The sequence below is a fragment of the Symphalangus syndactylus genome, chromosome 21 (genome assembly GCF_028878055.3).
Source record: "Symphalangus syndactylus isolate Jambi chromosome 21, NHGRI_mSymSyn1-v2.1_pri, whole genome shotgun sequence".
NCBI lineage: Eukaryota > Metazoa > Chordata > Mammalia > Primates > Hylobatidae > Symphalangus > Symphalangus syndactylus.
Genome location: NC_072443.2, coordinates 48,734,436 through 48,760,766, shown reverse-complemented (window position 1 = coordinate 48,760,766; position 26,331 = coordinate 48,734,436). Strand labels below are relative to the sequence as shown.

Genomic DNA, 26,331 nt, shown 5'->3' with positions numbered 1-26,331 from the left:
CCCTTTTCTTCTGTCCAGAGTTTTCCATGGTGAGAGCCAGCCCCTGGCCACTCTCACTGCTACCCCAATGATAGAGGGCACCATGGAGGTCACTTCTACTTCCGCTGCTTTCATTCTGATCCCCAATTTTCTCTATTTGCTCTTGTGTTTGTTCCTTGGGGGTCTTAGCTTTTTCTTTAAATGGATGGCCTTCCCCATAACTTTAATGAAGTGGTAGTTAGGACATTGTCATCTTACAGACCTGGCTTTGCCTCTGGGCAAATTCCTTAACCCCTCTGAGTATTGGTGGGCTCTTCTGTCAAATGTGGGCACTTACGTCTACTTCACAGGTACTGTCAGGCACACGGCCAGTGCTTGATAGATGAGAACTATCCTGAGTGGCAGGAATAGGAAGAGTGGCAGTCAACATTGCCAGCTGGTGATGTATTTCTTACCTAGGAAGAGCAATTGCTGATCTCTTCAACACTTCTGAATGGCTATGTTAGCCAAGCCCTCTTCAAGGTGAAGAGCCGGGCTCTGCCCTCAAGGGGCTCATAGACCCATGGGGGAATCAGGAAGCATATTCCGCAGTTCTCTGCACTGTAAGGTTTAGAAATTGCTTCCTCACTAAAACTTTTTCTTTCAGTAATTTTTTTAACCTATTGTCAAGGTCAGAGTTCTTAGAGACAAGGAAAAGTTCTAGAAAACTTATCACCGGGCCAGTCAAGGTGGCTCACACCTGTTATCCCAACACTTGGGAGGCCAAGGTGGGAGGATCACTTGAGCCCAGGAGTTTTGGGGCTGCAGTGAGCTATTATGGCACCACTGCACTCCAGCATGTGTGACAGAACAAGACCATGTCTCTTAAAAAAAAAAAAAAAAAAAAAAAAAGGCGGGAAGAGAAAATGGATCACTGGATCACTAGAGTTTACTACTCCATGTGTCCAGGGATTCCTAAAAGTTGTGAAAATGCAACTTTGATACCCATGATAGCTCAGAGGGCAAAGATCACTTATTCTTAGTCAATGTATCTAGAATTGTGAATGGGAAAATACTACTAGAATACAATTTTGGAAGAAGTATAATAAGCACTTAATGAGGTATTTTTATTTTATTATTCTTTAAATTACCCAACCCTAACCTTTCCCTTCCTCAATCTATCAAGGTAATGAAAAATTGGGACAGTTGCCTTAAAGTGCAGAAAGACAAAAGAGTCCATTTCTGGTAGTCACTGCGCCACCTTGTGGCACATTCTCAATTGTCTTCACTGAGAATGGTCTGAAGTATATTAAACCCAGATCTACAGTTACACAACTACAGGCATAAATAATATTACTTCTTGATACTCAACCTAAAAAACACTAACTCCTCTGCGGGACTGATGGGTCACGTCTGCAATCCTAGCACTTTGGGAGGCTGAGGCAGGAGGATCATTTGAGGCCAGGAGTTAAGAGACCAGCCTAGCCAGCATAGTGAGAACCTCATCTCTAAAAAAAAAATTAGCCAGCCATGGAGGTGTTACAACTGTAGTCCTAGCTATTTGGGAGGCTGAGGTGGGAGGATTGCTTGACCCTAGGAGCTCAAGGCTGCAGTGAACTATGATCACACCACTGCACTCCAGCCTGGGTGGCAGAGCAAGACCTTATTTCTAAAATAAATAAATAAACATTAACTCTTTATGTGTCATATTTTTCAATAACATTTTTCCAGTTTTGTCTGTTTAATTTTTAATTTTATTTATTGTGGGTTTTTTGTGTTTAGAAATAACCATGTATTTTAATTTTTAATGTAGTCATATATTTTCATTTTTCCAGCAAAGAATGAGTTGAGGCTGGGCATGGCAGTTCATACCTATAATATCAGCATTTTGGGAGGCCAAGGAGGGTGGATCACTTGAGCCCAGGGGTTTATGACCAATCTAGGCAACTTGGGGAAACCCTATCTCTAAAAAAAAAAAAGAATGGGTTGGATACGATTTAGGATTAAGTAACTGTCATTAGTTATTCAATGTACTGTCTCCTCAAACTTGGTATCTTTGTTCCTACAGCCTCCAGCCAAAGCAGCTCACCTGTTTTAACAGCCACAGAAACTGCAACTAGTGGTCCTACAGTAGCTGCAACTGATACCACTGAAACTAATTTCCCTGAAACTGCTAGCACCACAACAAATACACCATCTTTCCCAACAGCTACTTCACCTGCTTCCCCCATAATTAATACACATAGTTCCTCCACAATTCCTACACCTACTGCTACAGACAGTGAGTCAACCACAAATGCAAATTCATTAACTACATCTGACATAATCACCACTTCATCTACAAATGATGGATTAATAACAACGGTTCGTTCTGAAACACAAAGTAACAATGAAACGTTCCCCACCACAAAAGACAATCAATCATCAGGGCCTCCCACTGGCACCACTTTATTGGAGAGCAGCACCCTAAGCACCACAGGTAAGGGCAATTCCCTCAAAGACTCCCTAAGGATGGAGCGTACCACTGTGGAGGGAGGGAGGTGGATATGTTCTGGTGGGGTAGGAAAATGGGTCTAAAGAGGCCCAAGGTTTCCTTGGAAATGAACTGTGCGCTTGAAATCTGTGTCACAATGTAGTGATGGCAGAGGCCCTGAAACCCTCAGTTTCTTTCTGTTCTCCTTTCCTTCCCTCCCATCCTACCTCAAGTTTATTTGCTAGCTATGCAGTATTTTTGTTTAATGAACTCGGGCTTTGTGAAAGGTATCTCTATAGCTTTCCTCTCCCTAGGGGATTTTTAGAAATAGTTTCAGCTGCTCTGAGAGGACCAGGTCCAAATGAGCACAGACTGTCCAGCCCCACTGGTCTAGCTCTCTGGTCTACCTAAGGAAGAAGACAGTTCTACACTTAAGGTAAGAAGGTGGCTGACCACAATGCGGAACTTGAGCCAAGTCATAGAATTTAAGACTGAGGGATAGAAAGCAAAACAACAGCAGTGTTCAAATAATCCTAGGCATAACCAGGGCCATTGTCCAAAGGACAGATGCTTTGGGAACACTAAGAGATGACAAGTGACCTCAAGCAGAAGTTAATGAAACAGGAACCATTTGCTTCACTTCCCCAAGCTCAGTCTATAACAGAAATCAACCAAGTTTATCAGTAAAGGCTAAATGGCCTTGTGGGCCATGTGGGGTCTCTGTTGTAACTCCTGCACTCTACTATTTTAACATGAAAGCAGCCGCAGTTAACAAACAAAAGGTTGGTCAGATATGACTCGTGAACCATAGTTTGCCAGCCCTTGATCTAGAAGAATCGTCACACTTTAGAGCCTAAAGAATCTCGATAAATCCTACCATTCTCAGATGGGAAAGCTGGGAGCCAGTGAGGGCCATGACTCACCCAGGGTCAAAGACCAAGTGGATGTCTCCCTACCCTTAACTTCTGGTAGCTTCCTCAGTGTTCTTTGATAGATTTAAGAAACAGATGGTTAAGCAAGTAGGTCCCAGAGGCTGTATCTAAGACCTCTTTCCCCAGTCTTCTTTCATGTTTGGAGGGGCCACTCTGAAGGCGGGATCCAATGGGACACAGCTCTCCTGGAATCAGGAAAGAGAGGTTTTCTAAGCCATTTCTGTTTTGCCAGGTGTTCCCTCAGAATCAGGCCGTCTTCCTGTGTTCTGGCCCTACCATGAACAAACTGGGGCATGGGGCAAGTCATTTCTCTCTTGGCTTCAACTTACTGATCTGCAATAGGGCAAGACTGAACTAAAATGCCCCCCAAATCTCTTCTGGCTGTAATGTCCTGTGACTTAATTCCTGGCCATGAAACAAGCTAACGAGTCTGTCCTTCGTTGCTGAAGATAAAGCACCCGAGAGTTATTTGTCTGGTGTCTCCGGAAGGAGATACATTCTTCCTTAAGATTTCCTAAGTCATCTTTGCAAGGTGGCTGAGGCTTTTCTTAAAGAAGCCATTAATTTTATTTAGAAGACTGGTTCATACCTTGTCAGAAGGGCGAGCCTTATTTTTGTTCATAAGATACTGAACTATGCCTCCTTTTATCCTATGTAGTCTATTTTTTTTCTCTTTAAAAAATTGTTAATGGAAGCCGGGCATGGTGGCTCACACCTGTAATCCCAGCACTTTGGGAGGCTGAGGTGGGTGTATTGCTTGAGCTGAGGAGTTCGAGACCAGCCTGGGAAACATGGCAAAACCCCATCTCTACAGAAAAATACAAAAATTAGCCAGGTGTGGTAGCACGCACCTGTAGTCTCAGCTATTCAGGAGGCTGAAGTGGGAGTATCACTCAAGCCCGGGAGGCAGAGGTTGCAGCCAGCCAAGATTGTGTCACTGCACTCCAGGCTGGGCAACAGAGCAAGGCCCTGTCTCAAAAAAAAATGTTAATGAACTTTATTTTTAGAGCTGTTTTAGACTCACAGCAAGATTTAGAGAAAGGTACAGAGGTTTCCCATATACTCCCTGGCCTGACATATATATTATCAACATCCCCCACCAGAGCAGTGTGTTTATTACAATCAATAAACCTCCAGTGACACATCATTATCACCTACAGACCATAGTTTACATTAGAGATCACTCTTGGTGTTGTGCATTTTATGAATTTGGACAAATAAATGTATAATGGCATGCATCCACTATTATAGGATCACAACCCTAAGTAACCTTTGCACTTTTCATCCTCCCCTCTAACTCCTGGCAACCACAGATCTTTTTACTGTCTCCATAGTTTTGCCTTTTCCAGAATGTCATATATTTGGAATCATACATTATGTAGCCTTTCAAGATTGGCTTCTTTTACATAGTAGTATGCATTTCCTCCATGTCTTTTCATGGCTTGATAGCTCATTTTTTAGTGCTGAATAATATTCCATTGTCTAGATGTACCAGTTTGTTTATCCATTCACCTACTGAATGGTATCTTGGTTGCTTCCAAGTTGTGGCACTCATGAACAAAGCTGATATTAACATGGATGTGCAGGTTTTTGTGTGGACATAAATTTTCCACACCTTTGGTTAAATACCAAGGAGGGTGACTCTCAGATCTTCTCATAAGAGTATGTTTATTTTTGTAAGAAACCACCAAACTTTCCTCTCAAAGTGGCTGTGTCATTTTGCATTCCCACCAAACAATGAATGAGAGTTCCCATTGCCCCATATTCTCACCAGCACTATTTTACTTTTTATTTTTTAATAAAAGTAAATTAGGCCTATGATTATGGAAAAAACAGCTCAAACAGGGCAAAATCATGTACAATAAAAAATAAATCTCCCTCTCATCCTAAACTTCTAGGACCCAGACCCCCAGTTTCCTTCCCCAGAGGCATCTTCTGTGCCCAGTTCATTGTATCTCCCTCCTAAAATTACCTATGCAAATATAAGCAAATATTTGCTTGTGTATAATCCTCCTCTTCTTTTATTCACAAAAGAGAGCATGTTATACACATCGTACCTTACACACAGCTTTTAAAGAAATCAGTGGTTTCTACATATAGGTTTGTAAGACTCTCAAGACAGCTCTGAAGGTTATCAAACACATAAGCTATTCTGACATCACAGCTCAGAATCATTCCACTTGACAGAAGTGAAGAAAACTGGTAGCCCAGATCACCACTGGACCACTGAGCTAACTCTCCTCCTCAGATCTCATCAGTTCCCCAGAGAAAGAAAGATGCTGCACCCTGCCTGGCCTAGGAGTCTTGGCCCACAGTGTAGAACCCATTGCAGTGTTATTTTCACCATTTATTCAAGTGATCCACTTAGAAAGCCAGAGGCTAGAGTGTCTTCTCATGGCCTCTTAGAATTTTCACTGAGTTAATCCACATTCTCTCCTTTACTATCCCATTCCTGTTTTTATGGATATGTCTCCTAGGTATGCCTACCAGAATATGACATCTAGTTTCTTTTTGGAGCTTCTTGGCTGTTCCTTCCTATACGACAATTATTCATACCTTTCTAAAAATAAGACGTTTTATCTAGAATGTTTTGGGGAGTCCCACCTAGTGTTAGAGGACTGTGCTTCAAGATCCTGGAGGGACTTTGAGATCTGAAGATTCCTGACTCCTTGGAGTCAGAAGGCTGCAATCTCTCTTTCTCTGGGCAAGCACTTGTCCACTAATCTCCGATCTTTACTATTGACAAGTATTATACTTGGCTCTAGAATTTCAGAAACAAACTGTCTAGAGACCTAAGCAAGCAAATATTTGTTTTTAACTCTTCCAAAAGTGTGCTGTGGAGTAACACAACCAAGGAATGGAAAGAGCCCAGGAGGGAGGCATGAAGATGGAAAAATACGTTTCCAGTTGTTATTTATTGTCATTTCTCTGGATTTCTAATCTCTTTCTACTCCATCTAAGTTCCCAGCAGTCCTTGCCAAGATGATCCCTGTGCAGATAATTCGTTATGTGTTGAGCTGCATAATACACATTTTTGCCTGTGTTTGGAAGGGTATTACTACAACTCTTCTACATGTAAGAAAGGTGAGTTACAAGGGATGAGCCATGGCTGAACTCTGTATGTCACACCAAAAGTAGAATCGAAAACGCAAAATGATGGCAAAAGGAGATTCCAAAATATGAGAGATAAAGAAAATGCGGAGGCAACAAATGCCAGCAAAATAGAGAAAAGTGCTGTTACCTTGGGACACTGAGGCAGAACAGGGTGATCTATAAAAGACCACACAGTCCAGCAACCCTGGGAGCCTGATCTTCAGTTCTGTGTCACAAGATTTGTTTGCTCCATAACATCAGATCCCCTCTTAGAGACGTAAGAGCCCTTCAGCTCTTAAAATGGATTTCAGGAGTACATTTATACACCTGTGGCATAATGATGTTTTGATTAGATCACCAGGGTGCAATGAAGGTCTGAGGGCTGACTGTCTGAGTTCTATTTTTTTTTCTGTTTTATGAATGAGAAATATCTTCATTTTCCAGAGCAGCCAATTCTATAAGAAATGAATGCATTGCATTGCCCACTGGGGTTAGGCATATACCAAAAGCCCCCCAAATGCTCATATTTTTAGCACTAATAATCTCACTCCTGGGGATTTACTGTAAGTAAGTGACCCCAAATACAGAAGAACAGTTTGTGTGTGAAGATGTTCATTGCAACATTTTCTTTTCCTTTTAAATAATTAAAAGCACTAAGTCCAATAACAAAAAATGATTACATCAAGGAAGGGGACATGTACGTCACAGAATATTATGCAACCTTTAAAAATGATGGTTATGAGACCAGGCATAGGAGCTCACACTTGTAATCCCAGCACTTTGGGAGGCCAAGGCAGGAGGATCACTTGAGGCCAGGAATTTGAGACTAGCCTAGCCAACATACTGAGACCCCCATTTCTACAAAAGTTAAAAAATTGCCTGGCTGTGGTGGCATATACCTGTAGTCTCAGCTAGTCAGGAGGCTGAGGCAGGAGGATCCCTTGAACCCAGGAGTTCAAGCCTGCAGTGAGCCAGTTGTGCCACTGCACTCCAGCCTGGGTGATAGAGCAAGACCCTGTCTGTCTCTCTCTCTCAAAAAAAAAAAAAAAAAAAAAAAAAAAGACTAGGCAATGATTTGGAAAATACCTATTATATAATAAGAAAAAAAGAAATATGGCATGAACTTGGAATTACAACAATGTAAACTGTAAATGGAAAGAAATATACCAAAATGAAAATGGTTGTGCTAGGTTGGGTGGGATTATGGGTAACTTTTAAAATATTTCCAGATTTCCTGTTGTGTCATTATACAATGTTGGGAATTCTAAAAAATAATCTATGTTTTAAAACAAAATGGAAATGACCCTCTTTTCATTAAGTAGTACAGAAAGATTCTGCTTAACTTTCAGGAAAGGTATTCCCTGGGACGATTTTAGTGCAAGTATCAGAAACATTTGACCCAGAAGAGAAACATTCCGTGGCCTATCAAGACTTGCATAGAGAAATTACTAGCTTCGTAAGTATTTTCCAGCTTTCCTTTCTGTAAAGCATTCTTTGTTCTAACACTGAGTTGCAGAGTGTAGAGCTGGTCTTCAGGTGGTTCACGCTGGTACCATTGTACCAGTTGTTCAAACAGTGAAATGTACATTTACTGGTCGGTAAATGGAAGCTGTCCTGAGCGCCTCCACCAGTGCCACCACTTCTTCATTGCCCAGGCCTCTCCCCTGGGGCCCTTGGACCACCCCATGGTCTTGCACCTGGAGGCGTGGCACCTGGCTTGGCATGGCAGAGGACATGCACAAGCTGGCTCCAGCCATACCATACCCATTGTTTTATGAGCTATTAAAACAGTTTTAAATGGACAGATAAATATCACGAAGTTTTAAAATAAATTATTTCCACAGAATGAAAGAGAAAAAATTTAAAGATGTTGTTTTTCTTTTTTATATTCAAATTTGCATAAATTTTCATACTAGTCTGGCTTTTAAAAAAATGTCTAGAAGAAGAATTACATCTGAATATCTGCTACTTATTTTTTCCCATTTTCAAAAATGTTGGCATGAACAATAGTTTCTCATCGTTTAGATTATTGTGAGCGAGTGCACACATGTGAGCAAGCATGAAAGGAAAGGGTCTTTCCATTCTGCAGCCACAGATGTTAGCCCTGGAAGGACTCTCAGAGCGTGTCCAGCCAATATAGCTCAAAGTTCAGTTTTAAAGGAAAAAATATTAGCCTTAAATATGTCTTAGAAGTCGAGGTGGAGGCTGGGCATGGTGGCTCATGTCCGTAATCCTAGCACTTTGGGAGGATGAGGCGGGCGGATTACTTGAGATCAGGAGTTTGAAACCAGCCTAGCCAACATGGTGACACCCCATCTCTACTAAAAATACAAAAATTTAGCCAGGCGTGGTGGCACGTGCCTGTAATCCCAGCTACTCAGGAGGCTGAGGCAGGAGAATCGCTTGAACCCAGGAGGTGGAGATTGCAGTGACCCAAGATCATGCCACTGCACTCCAGCCCGGGCAACAGAGTGAGACTCTGCCTGGAGAAAAAAAAAATAAAAAGTAGAGATGGAGAGACATTTTTTTTAAAGCTGAAGTTTTATTCCATGACAATGTCTCTCAATTTGAAATTGTATCACTATTAGAACTGGTAACATGTAAAAAATATATCATGGAAATGATTTTACAGATGGTGCAAAGAGAGCTGATGCTTCTGACTGCACAGCCAGCCAGTACATGACAATGCTAGGATAGAATCTATGGCTGCTGTGTCACAGAGTTTGCTCTGCCCCTTTGCCATGTCACCTCTGCCCTGTGGGCCAGCTGGCAGTGACTTGCCCTCTCATCTCGGATCTGCTTTCAAATGTGCCAGCATGGATGTTTTCAGTACATTGAAGATAGCAACATCAATGTCGTCCTACTTCCAGGGAACCCCTGAAGAACTTCATGTGGCTTTACTGAGCAATGGTCACTTAGCACTACTTTCCCCAAACTTGACTTTGAGTGTGAGTGTCACAAAAGCCCCCTCCAGTTACAGGCCTTATGCCCCAGTCTTCAGAAATCAGATTAGAGACTTGATCTCAGTCAGGGTTTGATGTTCCTGGGGGAACCAGTGAGGGGATGAAGCATTCTTATAGTTTCTGGGAGATTTGTAATCCAGAAGGGATGCACCAGAACTCCCTTGCAACCATTAGAGTAGAGTTAGGAAAATAGAGACAACTGACTTTCTTCAAGGTCCTCTTAGCAGCCTTTGTGGGGGCAGTCCCAGCTCAGGCCCTAAGAAGTCTCCCAGGGTCCATTTTCTACCCAGTTAGATCCTGTTAAAGGCTAGATAGAGCATTATTTTTTTCTGCCCCATTTGATTTGTAGAAAATGTGGAAAAAAATTGTTTTTTACTTGTTATTAAATCTGTTCTCCTCCACAGTTTAAAGATGTATTTGGCACATCTGTTTATGGACAGACTGTAATTCTTACTGTAAGGTAAGTTTGTTATGGACTACTTTGGAGGCAGATGTGTGTCTGTCTAACTTCCAAGCTTGTCTTGAGGTCTGCATGTAACATTAAGGCCCTCTGTGGCAAGTCACAAGAGGAGAGGGTCAGTCTCAGTCTGAGCACAGCAAAGGGGACTGTGTGCCTTGGCCCTGCCTCTGATGTCACCCCAACTCTGGGCAGGGCATGGCCTGGGGAAGGCAAGATTCTGCCTGTGATTGGCTATGCAACAACTTGTGCACATGGTCCAGGACATCATCTGGATCTCTTTGTTTGTGTTGATCCCATGGCTGCAAACCATAGCTAGTCAATCTCTGGAATGTGCATTCCAGCGGGCCAGGGGGAGACCGAATGGCCCGTGATCATCTCTTCCCTCATATGGCAAGAGTGAGGAGGACAAGAACACCCAAATCACACACCTGGCTACAGAAGGGTCAGTGGTGAGCTTTCTGCAGTGAGAACAAGCACTTACTGAGCACTTCAATATGTAATGGCAAGTGCTGGGTGCTATTTAGGGAAACAAAGAGGCAGAAGATTCTCAAGAAATTAGCAATTGCATCCCAGCCTCCTCTGGAGCACATTAATACACACGTACTTAGGCTGAGGAAAGAATGCTCTAAGACGGATGAAGTTAGGTAGGAAAAGCAGCCCTCATGTAGCAATGCACTATTTACATCTTAAGTCTTACTATTGTATTCATCCTTGTAAGCATATCAAATCCTTTGTGGAGGCCAGGCATGGTGGCTCACATCTGTAATCCTAGCACTTTGGGAGACTGAAATGGGAGGATCACTTGAGGCCAGGAGTTCAAGAGCAGCCTGAACAACATAATGACACTATATCTCTACCAAAAAAAAAAAACTTTTTTTTTTTTTTTTGAGATGGAATCTCACTCCCATCATGCAGGCTGGAGTGCATTGGTGTGGTCTCAGCTCACTGCAACCTCCACCTCCCAGGTTCAAGGGATTCTCTTTCCTCACCTCCCAAGTAGCTGGGATTACAGGTGTACGCCACCACGCCCAGCCTAATTTTTGTATTTTTAGTAGAGATGGGGTTTCACCATGTTGGCCAGGCTGGTCTCAAACTCCTGACCTCGTGAGCCACCCTCCTTGGCCTCCCAAAGTGCTGGGATTACAGGCGTGAGCCACCACTCCCAGCCTAAAAAAAACTTTTAAAAATCTTTTGTGGATGAGAGAGAGAGAGAGTATGTGTATAGAATTTCAGAGAGGTATTTTAAAAGTGATGGATTTCTAGCTTGGTCTTGATTGAGGGGCAAGTCTGGTTGGCAGTGAAGAGGCACAGTTTGCATGGTGGGAAGCTGGCAGCAAGCAGACAGGCTGGGCCCAAACGCAGTGGCTCTGAAGCTGGAGGTGTGCAGCGGACAGCTGCTGGAGGGCTGTGAATTGTTTCTGGGAATTAGGTTTGGTTTAGTGGACAATAGCCAGTTCATGTGTAGCAGATGACTGGATACAAACAGGAACGGTGAAATTGGAATGGAGTTAGCTAAGCCTGTACTTGAATCCTGGCCTTGGCACTTCGTACCTGAGTGACCAGGCAGGTGTTCTAACCTCTCGGAACCTTTGTCACTGCATCTGTATAATTGGGATAATCTGATCAACTTCCCTGGAGCCTTGTGAGGAGTAACTGAGATAACATTTGGAAGATTCCCTGTATGCAGTGCCTGGCACGTAGTTGATTTCAACATCATCTGTTTCCTTTCTAGAATATGGGACCCTGCAGTGTCATGGAGAGCTGGTCCCACAAGATCATTTGGGGGATCCCCAAAACTGTGGCACTCCTTTGATTCTTAAGGAGTTACTAAAAGGGAGCCAAGCGTGTTTGGAGGCAAACCTTCACCTGTGAGCTCAGAGGCATGGAGGGAACTACTTCCCCCACCTCGGGGGCCATTGCAGGGCAAATGCACCTGGGGCTCACCTAGAAAGGCATTTCTTAGGTTCCAGCCCAAAATTGTCTCTCCACTCTGACTCCCCAAGCTCTTTCAGCCCAAAATTGTCTCTCCCCTCTGACTCCCCAAGCTCTTTCCTACTATAGAAATGTTGGAATTGGAAGGATCCTCAGAATTTCTCTCTTTAAAACCTCTCTTTGGACAGAGGAAGAAACTCAGGCCTGGAGAAGCTGACTGGTCTTGGGCCACAAGGGTCTGGACCTCCTGTCTTAACTCCAAGCCTAGTGCCCTCGTCATTTATACTCAGGTGTGCAGTGGCTCCAGTATTCCCTTTAACCGTTTCACAGGTGTAAGGTCTTGACTCTCCTGAATTAGAGTATAAACCAGCAGGTTCTTTTAATGAATAAATTATGGGTGGCATTTGCTTTCCTAGCCCCAGTGCAAAGCTATGCCATATATTTTAACCAATATAGAATAATTTTTATCAGGTACACCTTTCTCACTGCCCTATTACATTCCACTGCCACTCCCTGCACGCCCCCCACCAAATCCCATTATGAATGAATTATCGTAGAAAATATTAAATTACAATGCTGAAGCCCATTTCATTTTTTGGACTCCCTTTTGAGATGATTGTGCCTAAAAATGGAATTTGGTTCATGTTTTGGATTTTTCTTGATTGTTCTGAGGACTCAAGGTGGCTGCAAACATTGCCTAAATAGGTTGGCTATATTTTCAGCCTTCTGCATTTATTCGAAAGTCAAAATGAAATTTTAGCTGGGCATGGTGGCGTGTGCCTGTGGTCCCAGCTGCTTGGGAGACTGAGGCGGCAGGATAAGCTGAGCCCAGGAGGTCAAGGCTGCAGTAAGACGTGATCTCACTACCACACTCCAGCCTGGTGACAGAGCAAGACCCTGTCTCAAAGAAAAAAAAAAGTCAAAAAGGAGTATAGAAAAAAACATTTAGACAACAAAAATATATCCTGAGGCTTAAAAGCACAGAGTGACAAATCAAATAGTGAATACGTTTTTAAAAGTCCTTTTCCCCCTGTCTCAGTGATTGTATCACTTGATTCATTTTGGAGAATAAAATAATTAAACTTGGCACAGCTGTGCTTAGGGCTCCAAACTGCAGTGCTGATTAGAGAGAGAGACAGTGACAATGTCTTGCTCATGGCAGGAACTTGATATTGCTGGTAGGATTTGCTCATGTTTCCCGCAGCCCTGGCCCTCTTTGTTTCAGTTCTCCTCTGGGTCATGTGTGTCCAGGCCCAATCATGTTCCCACTTTGAAACTGCCTGCTGACTTCCTGGTCCTTTCTGGGAGTGATCCAGGCTCTCTGTGGCTGGTTACTGCTTTCTCCATGCAGAGGGAGGGACACGCGCCCCTCTGTCTCTCTCAAAGAACCAGTCTGAGATTTAACAGCTCAGCGAGACCTACTCTTGCTGTCCTACAGAAAGTGACAATTTCCCATTTCAGGTGTTACTTGTTCTAATTCTGGTTAGCTCTAGGCTCCTAGATCCTTAAAATGATGATTCACAATTTTTCCAAAAATGATTATCCACAATTTTCCTAAGTTTTCTCCAACAGAACATTGTTTTCACCATAGGTTTCCACTGAATACACATCAAATAGAGACCTCCAAGCCTGTACATTGCCATCTTTTTGCAGCCGCCGGCCTCCATGTGTGGGTCCCAGTCGTAGGGACAGGACAGCGGGTCAGGACTAGGGCCGGGAGATTCAGGAGTCTGGGAGATTAGAAGACTTATTTGTTGATTCTTCAGTTCAATTCATTAAGTGACAGATTCATCTCATTTTTAGCACACCTCGGTCACCAAGATCTGAAATGCGTGCTGATGACAAGGTTGTTAATGTAACAATAGTAACAATTTTGACAGAAACCACAAGTGACAATGAGAGTACTGTGGCTACTAAAATTAGTAAAGCAACTGGAAATAACTCAAGCAACATTCTAAACTATGATCGTAAGTATTGTATAATTTTATTCAAAGTTTACCTGAAGACCTACCTACCTTTTTTGTAAACCTTTTCATTATATGTGAAAAGGAGACAAGAACTGTGTCACTGAACTGACAACTGTCTCTAAATTTCTTTTTAACCAATTCTTCTTCCCTTTTCTTGTTTGCTTGCCGTCTGCTTCTTTCCAACCATCTCCCAAGTCATCAAACTGACCAGTGTGTTCCTCTCTAGGAAGGTATAAATGACCAGACAAACCACTGCTGGGCAGGGAAAGAAAAAGGAGAAACAGGCTGGGTGCGGTGGCTCACGCTTGTAATCCCAGCACTTTGGGAGGCCGAGGCGGGCGGATCACGAGGTCAGGAGATCGAGACCACGGTGAAACCCCATCTCTACTAAAAATACAAAAAAAAAAAAAAAAAATTAGCCGGGCGTGGTGGCGGGCGCCTGTAGTCCCAGCTACTCGGAGAGGCTGAGGCAGGAGAATGGCGTGAACCCGGGAGGCGGAGTTTGCAGTGAGCCGAGATTGCGCCACTGCACTCCAGCCTGGGCGACAGAGCGAGACTCCGTCTCAAAAAAAAAAAAAAAAAAAAAAAAAAAAAAAAAAAAAAAGAGAAAGGAAAAACAACAAGGCTTTATATCGAGTTAAAGCTTTCCAAATTATTACAGGAAATTTTACCTATGGCTGGGTGTGGTGGCTCACGCCTGTAATCCCAACACTTTGGAAGGCCGAGACAGGCGGATTCCTTGAGCCCAGGAGTTTGAGACCAGCCTGGGCAACATGGCAAAATTCCATCTCTACAAAAAATTAGCCAGGTGTGGTGGTGTAGGTCTGTGGTCTCAGCTACTTGGGAGGCTGAGGTGGGAGGATTGCATAAGCCCAGGAGGTTGAGGCTGCAGTGAGCTGAGAGCACGACACCACACTCCAGCCTGAGCAATAGAGCAAGACCAAGCATTACCTGTACTATTTTCCCCTTTAGACTGACACACGAACCCACCATGTAGCTGTAGCAATTTGCGTTTGCTGTGTTACAATGGTAGTGGCCAAAAACAACCACCATTTATTTATTGCAACCCTAGAATTCTATGGGTCTGAATTTGGATTGGGCTCAAGTGGATAGTGTGCTGATCTGGGCCAGGCTTAATTGATCTCTGCTGGGCTCACTTAAGCATCTGCCATTAGCTGCTGGGTCAGCTAAATGGTTTGTCTCTGCTCCACATGGTCTCTTATCCTCAGCAGACCCATCCAAAGGATTTCAAGAGCAGCAAGAGGGTAAGATTCAATGCACAAATATTTCTCAAGTCTCTGCTCACATCACAGTTACAACTGTCCAGTTGGCTAAAGCAATTCACATGACCAAGCACAGTGTGAAAGGGCCCTGCCAAAGGGGTACAGAAAGGTGTGAGTAAATTGATGTCATGACTGCAGTCAACCCACCACAACAGTCATCAGAAGTTCCTCACCCTAGAGGTGACCCTTTGGGGCCAGTCCTGGGAAGAGGTGTTTGCAGCTGGTTCTCAGTCCTGGTTGCCAAATCCAGAATCCTCTGTTGAGCCGCAGCTTATTTGACTTTTCTATAGCATTTGACACTAGTATCCTTCCCTTCTAGATGTTCCCTTCTTCCTGGGCCTGCATCCACCATTCTCCTAATCGCCTTCGTGCCTCCCTCATCCTTCTTTTTGCTCCTTCTAAGACTCCTTTTTTCATCTCTTAAATGTTTGCTTTTTTGTTCATTTGTTTGACAGGGTCTCACACTGTTGCCCAGGCTGGAGTGCAGTGGGATGTTATTGGCTCACCACAACCTCCAACTCCCGGGTTCAAGCGATTCTCCTGCCTCAGCCTCTTGAGTAGCTGGGATTATAGGCGTGTGCCACCACGCCTGGCTAATTTTTGTATTTTCAGTAGAGACAGTTTTCACCATTTTGGCCGGGCTGGTCTCAAACTCCTGACCTCAGGTGATCTGCCCGCCTTGGCCTCCCAAGGTGCTGGGATTACAGGTGTGAGCCACCATACCTGGCCAGAAAACACTTTTTCCTGTTCTCTGGCTTAAGTGGCAAAGATAATTTGTTTTCTTTGCCCAAAATTGTAGAATCTCTTGCTCTAGGCTTTTAATCAGAGGCATTTTCATGTGGCAGGTGATGAAGGAGGCTCAATTACAGTTTGGGATGTTTAGTAGAGAGGAGCCATATGACTCTACCTACTCCTATTCTCTCCCCCAATCCATTCTCAGACTCATCTTTTTTTTTTTTTTTTCTTCCCAAGACGGAGTCTTGCTCTGTCACCCAAAGCTGGAGTGCAATGGCACGATCTCAGTTCACTGCAACCTCTGCCTCCTAGGTTCAAGCAATTATCCTGCCTCGGCCTCCTGAGTAGCTGGGATTACAGGCACATGCCACTACACCCAGCTAATTTTTGTATTTTTGGCAGAGACGGGGTTTCACCATGTTGGTCAGGCTGGTCTCAAACTCCTGACCTCATGATCCACCAGCCTCGGCCTCCCAAAGTGCTGAGATTACAGACATGAGCCACCACGCACAGCCCAGACTCATCTTTTAACCCTAATGCCTTCCAACCCATTTTTATTTCTTTATTTATTTTTATTTATATTTTGAGACAAGGTCTCACTCTCGCTCAAGTTGGAGTGCAGTGGCATGATCATGGCTCACTGTAACCTTGAACTTCTGGGCTCAAGTGATCCTCCCACTCCAGCCTCCTGAGTAGCTGGGACTACAGGAGCTTGCTAACTTTTAATTTTTTTCACTGTGTTGCCCAGGCTGGTCTTAAACTCCTAGACTCAAACGATACTCCTGCCTTGGTCTTCTAAAGTGCTAGGATTACAGTTGTGAGCCACTGCACCTGGCCCCAAAACTTATTAAAAGGCAAAGTATAACAGCAATGGGGTGGGGTAATTTTCACAAATTACCTTATCCATATTGTCATGCTGAATATATTTTTAAATTATTTGTGCTTCTCAGCGATCTCTCGGTGTGATTATTATGGCTGTAATCAGACTGTGGATGGCTGCCTCGATGGTTTAGCATGCTATTGCAAATCTGACCTGCAAAGGCCTAGCCCACAGAGCCCTTTCTGCGTTGGTAAGTATTTCACCTGCTTCTAAATGTTCTTCACAACATCACTTTCTCTTCTTTTGCAACATACAAAATTCACTGCTTAAGTTTCCACGTGCATTTCAGAGTCCGAGTGATGTGACTTCTGACTTTAGACATATGGACCATGGCTGAGACCTTTGCTAGCCCATATCTAGCTTCACAGGGGGCACATCATGTGTGGAGTCAATAAGCATCTCATTTTACCTAGAAAAAGCAATGTGAGAAACACTGTCATGTTGTCACATGTGACTTTGGGGTTAAAGAGATTGTTTCTGAAAATTACCCAGAAATTATTCTGTTTTGAAGCTTCCAGTCTCAAGTGTCCTGAGGCCTGCAACGCAGAGCACAAGCAATGCTTAATAAAGAAGAACGGTGGGGCCCCTGAGTGTGCATGTATGCCGGGCTATGAGGAAGATGCTAATCAGAACTGCCAAAAGTAAGAAAAATCACTTTGTTTTTGTCTTGCCACAGCTGGAGCTAGACAAAGAAGAGAGACCTTACAACACGTATATAGGTGTTGAGTCAGGAAGTTGGTAAGCTCGCATAAGTTGGTAGAGACAGAGCATCTTCATCATCGTCATCGTTAATAGTTTTTTTTTTTTTGAGATAGAGTCTTACTCTGTCCCCCAGGCTACAGTGCAATGGTGCAATCTCGGCTCACTGCAACCTCCACCCCCCAGGTTCAAGCGATTCTCCTGCCTCAGCCTCCCGAGTAGCTGGGATTACAGGTGCCTGACACCGTGTCCAGCTAATTTTTGTATTTTTAGTGGAGACAGGGTTTCACCATCTTGGCCAGGCTGGTCTTGAACTCCTGACCTCGTGATCCACCTGCTTCAGCCTCCCAAAGTGCTGGGATTACAGGCGTGAGCCACCGCACCCAGCATCATCAATAGTTTTTGAGCATTCTCTATGCTCCAGGAAACACACTAGGTAATACCTATCGCACAGCAACACCATCAGGAATGTCTTAATTTCCCATTTTCAGGTGAGGAAACTGAAACTGAATGTAAATAACATCCTCCAGCTCACAGGGCAGCAAATAAGTGGCAGAGCCATGTGGCGTCACAGCCTGAGAGGATCCCACTACCCTCCATACCTCTTGGGTTCAGCTTTGCCTGAACTGCAGAATCTTCCTGAAGCCTGGAGGGTGGAGTGTTCAGTCAGTAGCAAATGAGCCTGCATGGGATTGCATACCCCCCTCACCCTTGCAGAACCCCATGGAAGGTGGTCTCCTGGAAGAATGAGAGTGTAAGGAAGGCAAAAGAAAGAGGAAAAAAGCAAGGGATGACAGAATAAAAGGAAGATGGAAAGGAAGAGGTGGAGATTGGGGTGGGAACTCTGACATGCTCCCCACAGGGGCTCTTTAACACTGTTTCCTATCGCTCACTGTATTTCAGGTGTGCATTTGGCTACAGCGGACTCGACTGTAAGGACAGTGAGTATGAAAGCCTTGCTATTATAAACAAGTTATTAAACATCTGAGAAATCAGTAGTGACCCCATTCAACATCCTGCCCAGTCCTTCAACGTCTCTGTCCTCTTTCATAAAGAGAGAGACCATCTGCCTCCAGTTTGCCTTCTGGGTCCTGCCATGCCATGCCCACCCTTAGGTTATGAACAGCAGCCCCTCTGCCATAGAAAATAACAGAACTCAGCACCAGGAGTGGGCTGGCACCTCTGGACTTGCTTGAGACCAGAGAAGGGTGTCTTAGCATTATATTGATTTCCTATGTTAGCTAACATATGCATTATCTGCTGCTACTAGAGATAAAAGACCAGTATATTCCAAAAATTCTGGTGGTTGTAGAAGAGCAGACCTAGAAACCAGACATTTAAATACTCAAATCCTTTTGTCTCAGAGCTATTTACTGGTTTGGGATATTTTGCTGCAAATTCAAATTCTGTACCCTCCCATGCCCCACCCCCACCAGATTAAGACAATACTAACTTTAAATTTTCACTATTTTATATTCTAAAATTTACATAACGAACTAAAGATCAGTCTTCCAAGATGAAGGAAATATTACTGTCAGCCTTCCCGCCAGCCATGAAGATAGTGATGAATGACATTCTCCATTTCTACTGTATTTTATCGCAAGGAATAATTTGCTAAGTCTTTCTTCAGGGCTTTCAATTTCCACACCTATAAAATGAGAAGTTCGGACCAGACAAACTTTGAGGTCTTTCCCAAATTTGCTAGTCTATGGCCCCATGAATCCACATTAAAGGTGGCATTTGTGGAAGCCACATAGCAGAAAGAGACAAAGAGGCCTAGAGCAGTGCTGTGCAACAGAAATATCATGTGAGCTACACATTTCATTTGAAATTTTAGAAATTTCAAGTAAATTGTTAGAAGTAAAAAGAAACAGATGAGGTTGATTTTAAGAACATATTTTATTTAACGCATATATCCAAAATATCATTTCAACATGGAATCAATAAAAAAAGATAAACCAATTATCTCACATTTTTTTCACAGGAAGTGTTTGCAATCTGGTGTGTCTGTTACATTGTGTCTCATAGCCGCAGTGAAGTGTCAATAGTGCCAACCAGGGCAGAGTTAGGAGAGGAGAATGGGTGATAATGAACGTCTAGACTCTTCCCTCATTGATGTTATTATCGAGCCATTAGCTGGCTCCTCTTGCAGTGACATTTAACTCCAACCTAGTTTCCTCAGCTTATCAGTAAGGTGAGGTATGGAGGGCAGGCAAAGGCAGCAGAGGTAAGGAGGGAGGTGTGGCCCTCAGTTGATACTCCACTCCCCACAAAGTCCAGGAAGACCCTGCCACCATCCTTTGTATTTACAGTCTTTTGTCTGGCAAGGCTGCCCTTTCCAATTGAGTCCTGAAGACACAGTTTAGGAAGTATGAGGAGGGAATGCTAAAGGAAATAGGCCAACTACCCAATCTGGCCTGGAGGGTTGGAGACCAGAACCTGATCGTCTTCACAGCTAGGAGTCCCTGGGAATACACGAACCTGTGCAGTAGACAGTTGGGGGCCAGCTTGTTGGAAACTGTTCTTATTTTTTTCTCCCTTTCAGAATTTCAGCTGATCCTCACTATTGTGGGCACCATCGCTGGCATTGTCATTCTCAGCATGATAATTGCATTGATCGTCACAGCAAGGTATGGGATGAAAGTGTCCTTTTTAAATTTTTTTTTTATAGAGAGATGGGGGTCTCACTATGTTGCCAATGTTGGTCTCGAACTCCTGGACTCAAGCCATCCTCCCACCTCTGCCTCCCAAAGTGCTGGGATTACAGGCATGAGCCACCACACCTGCCAGAAGTGGCCTTTTCCTGCGGCACAGCACCACCAGCATGACACTCTCTAGTTTCCAAACATACTCATCCTTTCCTGGGCAAGAGAAGGGAGATAAGGAGAGGCCTTTCTAATACCACTGACTTTTTTTCCTTACCTTAATTTTCTTCTTATATAAGCAATAGCATGATCACAGAAGAAAATAGAGAAGTGGGTAAAGGGGTGGAATTTAAAAATCACTCACAAAACCCACCATGCTGAGGCAACTAACGTTTTGAGATATAACCTTCCAGATTTATTTATATCTTTTAAAATAATATACATAATTTTGTATCTTTTGTGTTTTTAAAATTTTGGATTGAGGTTTTTTTTTGGTTTAACACCATAAGATGACATAGCAACCATTTCCTTATGTCACTAAAAATTCTTTGTTAATGTAATAGTATTTAACTCCACTGAAGTTGTCAAATACAATTTTCATTGGGTCACTTCCCTGTCCAGGACTCTGCTACAAATGGTCTAAAATCAACCTCAACTAAACCCCCTGGTTTTTTTTGTTTTTTTTTTTAACTTTCTTTCAGAAAGGTTATCTCATTAGCCAGGCATGGTGGTGGCACCCCTGTAATCCTGCTACTCAGGAGGCTGAGGCAGGAGAATCCCTTGAACTGGGAGGCAGAGGTTGCGGTGAGCCAAGATTGCCCCACTGCACTCCAGCCTGGGTGACAGAGCAAGACCCTGTCACACACACACACACACACACACACACACACACACACACGTGTTATCTCTGCATGGCTATTTCTCAGCTTGGTGCCTTAAGGTCTCTTCTCTTAAGGAAGGGGCAGTAGAGTTCATTCATTCAACAAATATTTAGATAGACTAAAGGTCCCCCCATTAATAGGGAGGCAAATGCTGTGATCTCTTTCCCATTCTAAATGTGCCAAGTGGGGATCCACTTTGATTTTTTAAAGCTACTGTTTTCTAACATTTAGTTCATATCTTATATTTTGGCAAAATAGGTAGTTTTCCACTATAACGTGAGAGGATAAACAGATTTTAGTTTCCTAAAATATTTTGTTCTTTTTTTTTTTTTTTCTTTTTTGAGACAGAGTCTTGGTCTGTCACCCAGGCTGGAGTGCAGTGGCATGATCTTGGCCCACTGCAGCCTCCACCTCCCAGGTTCAAGCGATTCTTCCACCTCGGCCTCCCGAGTAGTTGGGACTAGAGGCACGTGCCACTGTGCCTGGTTAATTTTTGTATTTTTAATGGAGACGAGGTTTCGCCATGTTAGCCAGGCTGGTCTCGAACTCCTGGCCTCAAGTGATCTGCCCACCACGGCCTCCCAAAGTGCTGGGATTACAGAGGTGAGCCACCGAGGCTGGCCTCCTTTCAAGTCTTTGAACTTGAGACTTTTACTCATTTTACCCACCATTCTTAGATGTTGACTTTGCTTGAATGAAATGCTGTATCTCAAATTATTTTCTAATATTATGAGCAAAATATGAATGAGGCCAGTGGAATTAGATGGTTATGTTGGATCAGCATTGAAGTCCAGGTTTTGTAGCTACACAGAGCTCATGACCTTAAACTTAGGGAACCTACACTGAATAAAATAATGAAGTGTTTTATTTCATTATTAGTGGGGCATCAAGTCTGCAACTTATTCTTTCATAAAAAAAACTGTTGTTAGTGTTCTTTGGTTATGCAACTTATTCTTAATTGGTTCAGAAATGTTAATAATTGGGGAATCTGGGTGATTAGTGTGTGAGAACACTGTAATATATGAATTTTGTAACTTACAAATAAATGTGAAATTATTTCAGAATTTAAAAATATTTTTAAAAAGAACATTAACATTTACTTCAAGAAACTTTCTGCCATTGTCAAATCCTAATTCCTCTTACTGATTACAGATCAAATAACAAAAAGAAGGATATTGAAGAAGAGAACTTGATTGACGAAGACTTTCAAAATCTAAAACTGCAGCCGACAGGCTTCACCAATCTTGGAGCAGAAGGGAGCATCTTTCCTAAGGTCAGGATAGCGGCCTCCAGAGACAGCCAGATGCAAAATCCCTATGCAAGCCAGAGCAACATGCCCCGCCCTGACTATTAGGTGAGTCAATGGGCTTTTTCTCCTGCTTTTGGGAGTGAATGCACTAGGGCAGAGCAGAGACCTGGTTGCTGAATCTTCAATCCTCGGCTGCCCTGCAGGCTTTCTTTTTCTTTTTCTTAATTGAAAGAGAGAGAGAGATCAAAAAGGAAGTTCCGTGCTGTTGTAACTCTGAGCATCTATGTGACTTCAGACACATCACTTAATTTCCCTGGCCTTTGATTTTCTCATCTGTAAAAAGGGCAGCTTAATTTAGATACCCCTAAGGTCCCTTTAGATTACCAACTTCCATGAATACGACTCCAGAGATTATGATGACACTTCTCAGGCTGTTTAAAGACCTAGGTCCTCAGCCAGGACCAGGGAAGGACATTGGATGTAAACATAGTTCTGTGGGATCCTTTTCACCAGGCTGTGTAAAGGCAATGCTTTCTTTCCCTGCCACTTGATCTCAAGGCAACTCTCTCTCTCTCTCTCTCTCTCTCTCTCTCTCTATATATATATATATATATATATATATACATTTTTTTTTAGTTCTATTTGTTGTTGTTGTTGTTGTTGTTGTTGTTGTTGTTTTGAGACAGGGTCTCACTCTGTCACCCAGACTTGAGTCCAGTGGTACGATCTTGGCTCACTGCAGCCTCAACCTCCTGGGCTTAAGTGATCCTCCTACCTCAGCCTCCCAAGTAGCTGGGACTACAGGCACATGCTGCTATGCCTGGCTAACTTTGGTATTTTTTGTAGAGGTTGGTCTCAAATTCCTAAGCTCAAGTGATCCTCCCGCCTCGTCCTCCCAAAGTGCTGGGATTACAGGCATGAGCCACTGAACTGGGCATCAGTCCACTTCTAAAGAGATAAAATGGAGCTTAGCTTGTTGGCTCATCCCATACTCCTAGCACTTTGGGAGTCTGAAGCAGGAGAATTGCTTGAGCCCAAGAGTTCGAGACCAGCCTGGGCAAATAATGAGACCCCCATCTTTACAAAAAATAATAATAATAAAAGATAGCTTTTTAAAAAAGGAGATAAGGCTACTTAGGCTGGCGATACTTTATTTCTCTAGGGAGAACTTTCAAGGACAATAGCTTGTACCCACTGGGTTTGTATTGGATAATCATAGCTGGCACTGCTTAGCGTGATTGAATGAAATGTTGAAAGGAGGAAGCCTGTACGAGACTTTTGGAAGAAGAGTGACAGGAGACTGAGATGGAAAGAAGGAAGATGGTAAAGGAAGAGGAGAAAGGGAGCTGGGGAAGAGATGGAGAATGGAAGAGACGTGAGAGAAATGATAGGGAGAATATGGGATAAAGCTGAAGAAGACAAATAATGTTAATGAAAGTAATGTTAATAATTTACAGATCTAAATAATCGCATATGTTTCTGTTGGAGTATTTTCTAAGAGTATTATCTCTCCCTCTCTGTTTCTGTCTAGAATCATAAGAATGTGGAACCCACCATGGGCCCCAACCAATGTACAAGCTATTATTTAGAGCGTTTAGAAAGACTGATGGAGAAGGGAGCACCAGTAAAGATCTGGCCTCCGGGGTTTTTCTTCCATCTGACATCTGCCAGCCTCTCTGAATGGAAGTTGTGAATGTTTGCAATGAATCCAGCTCGCTTGCTAAATAAGAGTCTATGACATTAAATGTAGTAGATGCTATTAGCGCTTATCAGAGAGGTGGTTTTCTTCAATCAGTACAAAGTACTGAGACAATGGTTAGGGTTGTTTTTTTAATTTTTTTCCTGGTAGGGCAACAAGAATCATTTCCAATCTAGAGGAAAGCTCCCCAGCATTGCTTGCTCCTGGGCAAACATTGCTCTTGAGCTAAGTGACCTAATTCCCCTGGGAGACATACGCATCAACTGTGGAGGTCCGAGGGGATGAGAAGAGATACCCGCCATCTTTCAAGGGTCACAAGCTCACTCTCTGACAAGTCAGAATAGGGATACTGCTTCTATCCCTCCAATGGAGGGATTCTGGCAACCTTTGAACAGCCCAGAGCTTGCAACCTAGCCTCACCCAAGAAGACTGGAAAGAGACATACCTCTCAGCTTTTTCAGGAGGCGTGCCTGGGAATCCAGGAAATTTTTGATGCTAATTAGAAGGCCTGGACTAAAAATGTCCACTATGGGGTGCACTCTACAGTTTTTGAAATGCTACGAGGCAGAAGGGGCAGAGAGTAAAAAACATGACTGGGTAGAAGGAAGAGAGGCAAAGGAAACTGGGCAGGGAGGTTCAATTAGAGAGGAGGCACCTGGGATCCACCTTCTTCCTTAGGTCCCCTCCTCCATCAGCAAAGGAGCACTTCTCTAATCATGCCCTCCCGAAGACTGGCTGGGAGAAGGTTTAAAAACAAAAAACCCAGGAGTAAGAGCCTTAGGTCAGTTTGAAATTGGAAACATGCGGTCCAGCGAAGGGTGCGAGAGGGAGCTTGTGCTCAGGAGTCCAGCTGTCCAGCCTCGGGGTGTAGGCTCCTGAGGTGTGCCACTGGGGCCTCAGCCTTCCCTGGTGACAGAGGCTCAGCTGTGGCCACCAACACACAACCACACACACAAATGGGGGCAACCACATCCAGCACAAGCTTTTACAAATGTTTTTTATTTCTAATGCCTTGTCCTCTTTAAAGTTATTTTATTTGTTATTATTATTTGTTCTTGACTGTTAATTGTGAATGGTAATACAATAAAGTGCCTTTGTTAGATGGTGTCCTTTCTTGTGTCTGGGGCTTTTTTTTTTTTTTTTTCTTTTTCTTTTTCTTTTTTTTTTTTTTGAGACACGGTCTCACTCTGTCACCCAGGCTGGAGTGCAGTAGTGTGAACATGGCTCACTGTAGCCTCAAACTCCTGGGTTCAAACAATCCTCCCATATCAGCCTCCTGAGTAGGTGGGGCTACAGGAGTGTGCTATCATGCCCAGCTAATTTTTTTTTTTTTTTTTTTTTGGTAGAGACAGGGTCTCACTATGTTGCCCAAGCTGAGTTTGGGGGTTTTGATGATGCACAGAGCAGTTAGTCTCATTTTAAATAGCAAACGTGACACATGGTAAATGGGAGTGATTGATATCTGCAGTTCTTATTAGGGGTTATTGGATTACCCAAGATAACGTTCTACCGCATAGTAGACATTTGCTTCCTTCATGCACATCCCACTCCTACCCCATGATGACGAGCATTTTGGGTGGGGCTGATCCTGTTCCCAGCTACAGAGGTTGGCCCTGGTTGGCTCAAGCCAATCAGTGAAATCCCATGCCTCCTTGCCACAATAATTGTCCTAAAAATGAACATGTGGCATAAGTGGATACAATTAGAATAAAGCCTAAACTTTGGTAGGAAGTTTGGAGAAAGAGAAACTTTCTTCTTCTGGAAAGGGCTTGAGGGTGTGAGGTCTTGAACTGCTTCTGTTTTGCTGGGGACAAAGCTGACACACACAGAGGAGAAGAGCTGAGAGAACCAGAGAGAAATGGACCTGGCATGTTGATCAAACCATACCTGAAGCCTCTGGAATTGCCTCTGCTACAAGGCCAGTTTGAAAAGTTTTTTCCTGTTATTTGCAGTCAAAAAATCCTCACTGATACCACTTATGTTTATTCTTGTATTCTCATGGCTAAATGGTGGATCACATACAAGAAACATACTCTTATGAGCTATTAATGCCCACACTAAAGACATTAGCCATAAACCAATCAGTTAACAGCAGCAGAGTTACTGCAGGCAGAATTTACAATTGGCTGGCCACTGTAATTTGTCATCACAGACTTTATTTCTGACCTGCACATTACCCCCTTTATATATAAATATGGTTCTGGATTCAGTACTAGCAGAAGGCTATTGGAACCTTATTTCTAAAGAGGCCTTTCCCCCTTCCTGATCCCGCTTTGAACCAGGGCATGCCAACTCCTGTCACTTCTCAAAGGTCCTGAACCATACTAATTTTGGGCTTCCTGGGCCATTCTTCAAAGACTTCCATTGCTATTGTTTGAATAAAAATAATCTCCTAAACATGTATATGTATAATGTTTATGAAAATGGCTTTTGTATTTGCATTCAAAAAGTTCTTTTTGATTGTTGTGCAACATGACCTATA

The 26,331-nt window shown here is 43.3% G+C and overlaps 1 protein-coding gene across 1 annotated transcript in view; it reads left to right on the top strand.

The window, feature by feature from the left end:
* MUC13 (mucin 13, cell surface associated) overlaps nt 1-24,948 on the top strand; it is a 29,710-nt gene extending 4,762 nt beyond the window's left edge. The window contains exons 2-12 of the mRNA XM_055259518.2: nt 2,027-2,437; nt 6,325-6,447; nt 7,806-7,912; nt 9,824-9,879; nt 13,615-13,778; nt 16,747-16,866; nt 17,188-17,317; nt 18,279-18,316; nt 19,921-20,005; nt 22,054-22,255; nt 23,682-24,948. Coding sequence (XP_055115493.1) covers nt 2,027-2,437; nt 6,325-6,447; nt 7,806-7,912; nt 9,824-9,879; nt 13,615-13,778; nt 16,747-16,866; nt 17,188-17,317; nt 18,279-18,316; nt 19,921-20,005; nt 22,054-22,255 — 1,436 coding nt within the window. The 3' untranslated portion in view covers nt 23,682-24,948. The remainder of the gene's footprint in view (nt 1-2,026; nt 2,438-6,324; nt 6,448-7,805; nt 7,913-9,823; nt 9,880-13,614; nt 13,779-16,746; nt 16,867-17,187; nt 17,318-18,278; nt 18,317-19,920; nt 20,006-22,053; nt 22,256-23,681) is intronic.
* The last annotated feature ends 1,383 nt before the right edge of the window (nt 24,949-26,331 follow it).